Here is a 9,875-nt window from a genome sequence, read left to right as displayed (position 1 = left end):
GAGAGACTGGAAGTGTCTACCGGTTTCTCCTTATTGAGGGTGGGTGTTACAGACTTTAGTAATTTATTAATACATTTATAAAATCTTAATAGCACAAGAATAAGTTATTATCATGTAAATACATGAAGCATTTAAATAATCCAACCAAATATGTTACAAATTTGTTTTTATCCAGGTTTCCAGTTTATGCAAACTTCTGTGAAAATGAGCTAACCTTGTTATTGGTGAAGACATTGGAAATTTTACCAGCCAAGAGAGAGCTTCTCTCTTACTCAGGGTAAGATGTAATTGCAGTGTGCTAGTGCTGGAAGGGACCTGTTTTACATGTTATGTATGTTACACATCAGCCCTCCATGTCCTCCAGTTCTGCATCCTTGGATTCAACCAACCGTAGGTTGAAAATAATGGAGGTAAAGACAAAAAATAACAATGAAACAACAACAACAGGCCGGGCGCGGTGGCTCAAGCCTGTAATCCCAGCACTTTGGGAGGCCGAGACGGGCAGATCATGAGGTCAGGAGATCGAGACCATCCTGGCTAACAAGGTGAAACCCCATCTCTACTAAAAATACAAAAAATTAGCCGGGCGTGGTGGCAGGCGCCTGTAGTCCCAGCTACTTGGGAGGCTGAGGCAGGAGAATGGCGTGAACCCGGGAGCTGGAGCTTGCAGTGAGCTGAGATCGCGCCACTGCATTCCAGCCTGGGCCACAGAGCCAGACTCGGTCTCAAAAAAAAAAAAAACAAAACAAAACCAAAAAAAACAACAACAAAAAAAGGAAAATAATAACTATATTTACAGGGCATTTATTTTATATTATTAGGCATTGTAAGTAATTAGAGATGACTTAAAGTATATGGGAAAATGTATGTAGATTATATGCAAATATGAGGGCATTTTATTTCAAGGGACTTGGGCCTGTGGATACCAAGGGATAACTAAGCATAAGTGGCCTGTCCACAGTTATCAGATTATTGATTAGTGATCATCAATATTTTCCCACATTCATGCAGTGCTGCCTCTGAAAACATGGTTGAATATCCTATGGATTTTTTTTTTTTTAATTCGAGAGAGTCTGTCACCTAGGCTAGAGTGCAGTGGCGCAATCTCGGCTCACAGCAACCTCCGCCCGCCCCACGTCAGGTTCAAGTGATTCTCCTGCCTCAGCCTCCTGAGTACCTGGGACCAAGGCATGCACCACAATGCCTAATTTTTGTATTTTTAGACGAGACAGGGTTTCACCATGTTGGCCAGGCTGGTCTTGAACTGCTGACCTCAGGTGATCTGCCTGCCTCGGCCTCCCGAAGTGCTGGGATTATAGGTGTGAGCCACTGCGCCCGGCAGAATTTTTTAACAATTATTTGGTTATAACTAATTTGGATAATGTAGACTGCATGCAGCTTTGATTTGTGCCACTAAGAGTGGGCAAACTGTCTTCCTTTTTGTGAATCAGTAAAAATTTTCCCTCAACACGTGTTTGACAGTGTCATTCACTGCTAAGTTAAGGCATTTAGTAAACCACACAGCCTCTGCATCATAACCTTCCTAGCGACAGCCACAAGAAAAGGTGGGCATGGGAGGGAAAATGTTCTTGTGAATTGAACTGGAGCAAGCTCCATTTTTCTTTAGAAAAAGATGTAGATCAAAATATTTTCTTCTTTGCTATTTCTGTGCCTTCCATGGTACATCAAAATAATAAGACCAGAAACGGCCACAATCTTGTTGACTGCTGGTGTCTTCCCCCCAGTATTTCTTTAAGCATTTCTTAAGCATCTAGCTTGTGTTTTCTTATATTTAATAGCTTTTCTTAAAGTAATTGTACAGATTAAAACCAGGAATAACTTCATTTTCCTAGAAAGGGAGAATTTCTCCAGAGAATAAATCCTGAGCATTTAGTTAGATGCTGTGGGTATTCTTGTATTTTAAATAATATTTTAATGGGAGCAGCTGATTGACTTTCAAATGGATTGTTTACATTCATAGTAATACTGCAATTATTTTTCTATTGCATCAGTCTGCCAAACAAGTTCCATGTGCATATTTAAATTCAAAACTAATTATACTTAAAAATTTAAACCCTGCATACTTTCCCAAAAATGTTTAGGGCAGTTAAAAACAACTCTTTTGGAAGATGACTCACATTTTAAGAAATGAGAGAATACTGTCAAATGATGAATGCATTTAAAAAATAATTTGCAAAGTGATAAAATCCCTTCGTTTTAAATCTTTTAAGAAGTCAGTAAGTAGTTGCTGCTTTTTAATGGGATACTAATAAGGTTGAGGTTTTTGTTAAGGGAAGTTCACTTATCATTAAACTCTATATTTACTACTACAAGGAAACTCTTTCCAAGTACATTAAACACTAGGTTTTATAATTCTTTCACATTTTAAGTATGACAAGTCCACTATATGTAACATGTAAGAATGCTATCCTGGCAGTAGACATGGGGCCAGAATAAACTGCAAGTTTTCATTCTATACAAGTGGGGGAAAAAATGACTACAACTTAAACTTTATTTATTTGATTGAGAGCTTATTGCACATGAAATGTTTTGTGTGGTTGATCTTAATTAACTTCGTTCACATCGACTTTTCTGTGCTCAAGATTGTTCAATTGCTGCTGTTGCTGTTGTGTTTTCTTTCAGGATCGAGGTGGGTACCTTCATATAATATCTTCTTTTTAATTTCTTCTCTGGCAATTCTTTCCCGGATTCTTTGCTTTGCATAATTATACCTACAATGAAACCTTGGAAGAAAAGAATATGAGTAAATTGTTAATATTAAGTCCTAGAGAAATTAATTTATAAAATTCTCTATAAATCACACAGAACTTAAATACTTACAGATGACTACCCTGAGACTGAAAAATATGAATGTTCTAATTTATAGTGCTATTTTTGGGCAGTTTTGGTGTCAGAATACTATCAACACATTCTTTTTTATTAGGAAAGAAAAGGATGTCTACATAACAATTTGTAAATGATAAAATCCATTAGTTTTCAGTCTTCTGATAGCATTGTTTATTATAAGAAACTAGTATTTGCTCTCATTAACAGGATAATAATGCTATGTCTACATAAAATTATTTCTATCACCTTAAATAGTTCACTGCAGAAATTCATGTATAAATGGAACCATATAGTATGTACATATCGTACTCTTAGGTCTGGCAAATATCTGAGGCTCATCCATATTTTCACTCATCAGTGGTTATAAACACATTCTTAAAGTAGCATTTTCAGGTATGAATAAGCAGGGATGAAATAAGTATTAGGGTAAGGGAAATGGTTGAGGCTTTCCTAAGTGAAGTGTAAAAACCACAGCTTTCTTTTTAATGGAATATCTAATACGCATTTATGCGTTCAAGCATTTTAAGACAGATTTCCATGAAAATGTCCTTAAAAGTCAAGATTCTTCATTGAGGGTGAGTATCTCACAATGGGGGATTGCTCTGAAAACGTGCTTTTTGAATTAGATAACCTATCGTGAATACTTAGCAAACATACCAGCATCCCAAAGTCACCAAGATAAACCCTCCTACTCCAACATCACATGATCTTTTAATTCTACCTGTCAAAAATAAGCGTAACAGTCAATTAGAATATAGATGCCTGTTATAATTGCCTGTTATATACATTACTCCATCTAGAAAAAAAATCTTTCATCACATAGAGAAATGCTTTTTTTAGTACATAGAGAAATAAACACAGATACTCACTAGTGAACAAAAAATGTCCAAAGCCAGCCACAACAGATCCTAATGAACCATACAATATCGAATCCCGGGCGCAGGGAATATTTTCAACATCTAAAAATCCTAGGAGCTTAAAGGCCTAGAATGAAAAAAAAGAACCTAGATTGAGTAAGAAAGTATTTCATTTTGGGGTGGTTTGGCAAAAATGACAACACCATTTATTTTGTTGTAGTTAAGGGTTTAAACTAGAATATGTGCCATGTGAAAACCTAAATCAGCTTGTATTGTCTTTGTCCAGCTTTGGTGTGCAGTCTGAATCTTTAAATCTGAAAGCCTTAAAAATTGGACCAGAACACCCTTAAGCAATAGGGTAACTTTTATGCCCATCACTGAAATTGAAAGCAGCACAGTTTGCTTCAATAACTCCAATAATTTGGGAAGCAGAAACGGAAAAAGTAATTTGAGTCATGTTTGCTTATGTAGTGCCATTTAAAAACCTTTCATATTTTATTAACTAGGTTAACATCAACTGTGGTTGTAAGAGTAAATGTTTCATGTTAAGATAAACATGGACAATATATTAAACTCTAGTCTCTTTTCTTGCCTGTGAAGTGAGGCTGCACTTGATTATATTTGCTTCTTTGTTCATAATACATGGTAACGATAGCTAGGTGTGGTGAAAAACCCGCGAATCCAAAGAGCGGGATTTTTATCTCAGATCTGCCGCTAACTTTTGTATTCTATAGGCTACTTTTATCTCCATGGTCTCAATCTATAACATGAACGGGTTGGGTTAGATGACTGAAGTTTCTTCAAGTGCTAAAATGACTTCTTTTTCTATGTATTTCTTTTTCCCAATATGTTTAACTGGGATGTCTGTCACTCTAGGGCGGCAAGACAGACATTTGAAAGAACAGTCACACTGCTGAACTGGCATTTCTGTCAACACAAAAGTTTAGAAAAGTCATTGTAATTGTTTTCTAAAACTTGATTCAGTATGTATCAGATTTTCAGTAAGGCTGCTTTTAAAAGGAACCACTGTCCATTTAAAGGTTTCATAGTTATCTTCAATGGGTTAGTATTTGGGGCAGGACATTAAAACTAGAAGAGGATTCTATAGGATGAGGTGATACCTAGAAGGTAATATATTGTAAGGCAAAAGAGGTTAGAAGAAATGGGGAAAGGACAGTAAAAGGCAAGTCAGATTAAAGGTTGAAACATGAAGATATATATTCTCAATTGTATTTCTGCCTGTGTTTGCTTCTTTGGCTCAAGCATCTGTTGGAAGAGACAAAATGTGATTTGGTTCATAATAAAGCAAAAATTATTTACTCTTGAATCATTCTATTCCATTTTTTTCCCTCTCCCTGTCTGGCCCCCTGCTCCCAACTGCATGCCTAACACAGGATTGTTTCAAAGCTTTGCAGTACAGTTCTTCACATTACCAAGAGGTTGGGGGATTTCATTTAGCAAAAAGACTTTTCTCCTATCAGCATGAAAGCTCAGGGGATGTATGATCATGTGGGTAGTGTTATGCAAATGGGGAATGCTGGACTTACCGCTCCAGTCCAGGACTACCCCTTAACTAGCCTATTTCCCCAAGGATGGGATGCTGGGGCCAGAGGGTTAGTACCAGTTTTATCTCTAGTCTTAGGTGCAAAGATGCGAGTGCGAGACCAGCTTCTACCACAGGGCAGAACTAAGTATTTTCTAGTCCCACTCTCAGATTCTGATTTAGATTCATTGGAATCTATTTAGAAAGCTCCAGGTGGTTTTTCTGATGACTATCAGACTGGGGAAACACTGCTTTAGGAAATTTTAATTTTTAACAAAAGTAAATTTGCAAACAATAGGAAAATAGCTCAGCTGGCTTTAAAGGCAAATATCTAAATAGAAGCTACACATCCTATTTAAAATAGTGCCTTCTGAAACAAACCCAATCCCCAACAAAACTCTCTGATCTAAAATAATAGTGGCTGATCTCATAATTAAGAGCTGCTGGTTGTGGGGGTGGGTGGGTAATAGTGCCAGGCTCTCTACATGTTTTGTAATTCTCCAGCCTCTCTGTGAGATTACCTCTGAAACAGGCTCGGGGACTTAGGAGGCTAATAATAAGAGTTGGCAGGAGTGGAGGTAGAAGTCAGTTTCACCCCAAAGCCTATGACATTTCCATTGTGCCAAACCACATCATTAAGAAATAACCAAGGCTGAAGGGTTCCGTGGGCAGCTTTCCAGTTGTCACATGTCTAAGAAGTAATACGATTCAGTACATAAATCCCTGCAATTTCTATCAAAATGGGAAGAATATGCAATGACTTGAGCCTGTATACCTTTACAGTCAAGCACACTGAACTGTAAAATGCTCAGAAATGCAGATGAATAAAGGATCCCGGGCATAACTCCCTTTGAAGTATTGTATTTATATATGGAAATATTCTGTTCATAATATACAGGTGCCTTAAACATTTCTATTCCTTAAGTAGCCTGCAAACTTAAGATTTAACTCTTTGCCACTAACAAATAGGAACCCTTAAAAATAAATTAAGGAAATGTTAGACATTTTTAAAGCTTAAATTTAGAAAAGCAGCTTTACCAGCTCACCCTGATGGATCTAAGGAAAGCTCAAGAGATTTCCAAGCCAGAATGTCAATAAAGTATAGAAACAGATCTGATCAAATTAGAGCCAGTTGATGTTCCACCACTAAATCTGCTTCAGTGCCCGTATTTGTCTTTCCTCTGGTTGCAAAGGATGAATTGCAAAGGAAGACTGTCTAACACTAGTCTTCTCACTTGGGCACTTGATTTCCCTCTCGCGTACTCAAGGGCTTGGCTTCTGTAGCTACCCCTTTCATTTGCACCGTTAGTTTTTTTACTTGCAATAATTTACTATCAACCCTCTTGACCTGGCACAGTGACTCACGCTTGTAATCCCAGCACTTTGGGAGACCAAAGTGGGTAGATCACCTGAGGCCGGAAGTTTGAGACTAGCCTGGCCAACATGGCAAAACCCTGTCTCTACTAAAAGTACAAAAAATTAGCCAGGCATGGTGGCACATGCCTGTAATCCCAGCTATTCGGGAGGCTGGGGCAGAATCGCGTGAGCCCAGGGGGCGGAGGTTGCAGTGAGCCAAGATGGCACCACTGCACTCCAGCCTGGGCAACACAGCAAGACTTCATCTCAAAAAAACCCAAAAATCCTCTGTACACCCCTCTCCCCTCATCAGCCTCCTAAATTACCATCCTTTCGGGGCAAAACTTTCTGAGTTTAAGTGTGATTTTCTACTTAAAACCTCCCATTCTCCCTTTAACTCACTTGAGTGAGGCATCTATCCACTGAACTTGACACCAGTCAAGACCTCCAAAAGACATCCACTGCAGTCTATCTTAGTCTGCATCTCAGCATATGTGGCACAAATTATCATTTGTTTTTGAAACTTTTACTTTTACTTGGCTTCAAATACGTCTCCTGGTTTTCGATTTCATTGACATCTTTGTTGCTGCTATTCCCTCCTGATGTTGAAGTGCCACTCTTACCTCCTTTGAAATCCAGTCTCTTCCTAGGTCTCTCAAGGCTTTCAATTAAATGCCATTATATCATGACTCCAGATTTCTCAATCAAACCCTAATCTCTCCCAAGCTTCAGCCTCATTCATCTGCTGAATGACACTTTTATGTATAAAAAGCACCTTGAACCTAGTATTTGCAAAATACATTTTCACCTCCAAACCGGCCTCTTAATGGCACACTACTCAACCAATTTTCAGACCCAAAACCTAAGAGTCATCCTTGATTCCTTCATCAAATCCACGTTCAATGTATTAACAAGTCTGGAAGGATCTACATTCTAAATACATCCTGAGCCAAACCACTGCCCACCAACTTCATTGCTAATACAGGTTGAGCATCCTAAATCTGAAACTGGTAAGACACTAAAAGAAAATGTTGGGTTTTTTTTTGAAGTGGGAAGCTCAACCTGTCCTATCAAATTACCATCTATCAACAGTACCTTTTCAGATCTTGATTCTACTCACAAAAATGTGTACCAGATGACTATAATAAATCCTCTGTAGCCTTCGATTATGCTCAGAATCCTTACCATTGCTCCAAAGGCCCTGCATGATCCCGTGCTCTTTCATATCCCACTCTCGGCCACTAGTCTAGGCACCGTGGCCTTGCCATTCCTCTAACAAGCTGAGACGGTTGTTACCGAACACATGCCGCCTTTCTCCTGATCTCTGCATCACTGGCTCGGCAGAGGTCTTGCTTATTGATTCCCCGAGTAGAATGTCAGCTCCTTAAAGGGATTTTTCCTGTGTTGATCAGTCTAGTACCTACTTTAGTGCCTAATACTCAGTAGGCACTCTGTGAATATATTTTGAATGGGTGAATTAAGAATTTACCTGAATGTGAATTTACATGTACCAAATTTCACATTTTAAAGTTTCCTGAAGGACAAGAATGTGGCAGAGGACAGATTTTAGGGGCTAGTTCTATCAAGGTATGCCAGCTTGGTAACTCCCATTTTTACTTTAGGTTTGCTAATTCTTAAAATAATCCTTCTCCCTGGGTTGTGCTGTAATGATCACTGACAAATTCTTTTTAAAAAAATACCATAGGCTTCTTTTCTGACAGTACCTTGGGCTGTTAATTCGTCATAGCTTCTATTAATTAGCTTTTTAATGGGCTCTGATAGGTACTACTGTTTCATGAGCGATTTTTTGTTTTTTGGCCTCCCACCTCTGACCATGCTCAGTTTGAGGCTTATAACTATCTTCATTTCAACAACTACAATATTGTTTTGCTACTTACTGATGGGCCAATTAAATAGGTCAATGTTGATCTTTTTTTTTTTTTTTTAATTTCCAATGGATTAAACCACCTTTATGACCTTTATAAAAAGCAGTTGTCTCCTACCAAAAGTCCCATTCAGGATTCCAGTGTTTATCACAAAACTGAATCTAGGATTTACTGTGTGTATGCAAGGATCTTTTTTAAAAAAAAAAAAACAAACCACTAAGCTTATTCCAAATGGGCAGTGTATGGGAGAGTAAAAATAGATAAGGCACCAGTAGTACGTAAACTGACAAAACCTGTTGGCTATTAAGTATGAAAACAATTTATACAATATGTGTTAATATTAACCGTATGATCTGATGTCTTGGCAAAATTTAGATGGAAGCCCACCAGAGAAGCAAGCAAGAGCAAGAAGTGAGCACAATTTCCAAGCTGAGAGAATATCTTAAAAGTATATATTAGGAGCCGTTTAGCACACAGTGGGTCTTCTATAAATACTTGCTCATGATTAGCCAATGTTACGATCTCCACAGTTTATATTAAAACTTTTTTCCTCTTCCATTATCCTTTTCTGAATACCTGTTCTGCCCTGAAAATAGAAATTGGGTTCCCTGCTCTTAATAAGGAGCCCACGCAAGATCATTTATTGCCTTCCAATATGATAAGTGTAACGACGTACAGGATGCCTGGGAAGATGGGGAAAGTACCTAAGTCGGCTTTGGTGAAACACAGGAGCCCTTCCAGGGAGAGCGCTTGGTTTAGCTTTACTATACCAAGAATTTGGGTTTTATTCTTAAAGAGATGGGATGGGCTGCTACGACCGGATGTGAGGCAGAGGGATGAAAACTGTCGAGTTTGCAGACTGGAAGGGGCCAGCGGATAACAGTGGAAGGTGGATTCAGGAGACAGTACAGGGACACCAGCTAGGGAGGCTACTGGTGATGGAGAAGAAAACCCTTCATCTCATCGTAGTACAATCAAGTCATCCCTCATTCATTACTTACTCCTGTGTTAAAAGTGATGAACACAACGTGTTAAAGACAAGGCACCTGTCCTCAAGGGAGCTTTCATCTCTACTATTAGCCTTTACTAGCAAATTACAGTGCAGTGCCCTTAGCAGCAAAATTTTCTCGCCAAAAGATTCAGTATTGTTAGTTTATTTCATAATGACCTGTAGTAAGTCATTAGTACTACTGGTCCCCTCCTCCCCCTAGTTTTGGTCCATTTTGTCCCGGCAACTTAGATTAAAATGTTGGGGGCTGGGGATAAGGACTAGGAACAGTTAAGTTTCAAGCCCATGGGTGGCAGAGAAGCCAGTGGCACGTGCTCCGGGCCTTGGAGCTCCGCGGAGACCGTCCTTACCGCCCACCCGCGGCGCGCGCCCCGCCG

The 9,875-nt window shown here is 38.9% G+C and overlaps 1 protein-coding gene across 1 annotated transcript in view; it reads right to left on the bottom strand.

The window, feature by feature from the left end:
- Positions 1-791: 791 nt before the first annotated feature.
- Positions 792-9,875, bottom strand: part of LOC105540508 (cytochrome c oxidase protein 20 homolog) — a 10,194-nt gene continuing 1,110 nt past the window's right edge. Inside the window, exons 2-5 of the mRNA XM_011981179.1 lie at positions 9,137-9,172; positions 3,717-3,831; positions 3,505-3,568; positions 792-2,744 (exon numbers count right to left, since the gene is read on the bottom strand). Of these exons, the coding sequence (XP_011836569.1) occupies positions 2,609-2,744; positions 3,505-3,568; positions 3,717-3,831; positions 9,137-9,172 (351 nt within the window). The 3' untranslated portion in view covers positions 792-2,608. The remainder of the gene's footprint in view (positions 2,745-3,504; positions 3,569-3,716; positions 3,832-9,136; positions 9,173-9,875) is intronic.

This window comes from Mandrillus leucophaeus, unplaced genomic scaffold, assembly GCF_000951045.1.
Source record: "Mandrillus leucophaeus isolate KB7577 unplaced genomic scaffold, Mleu.le_1.0 Scaffold220, whole genome shotgun sequence".
Classification (NCBI taxonomy): domain Eukaryota; kingdom Metazoa; phylum Chordata; class Mammalia; order Primates; family Cercopithecidae; genus Mandrillus; species Mandrillus leucophaeus.
This window is presented reverse-complemented; position numbering and strand designations above follow the sequence as displayed.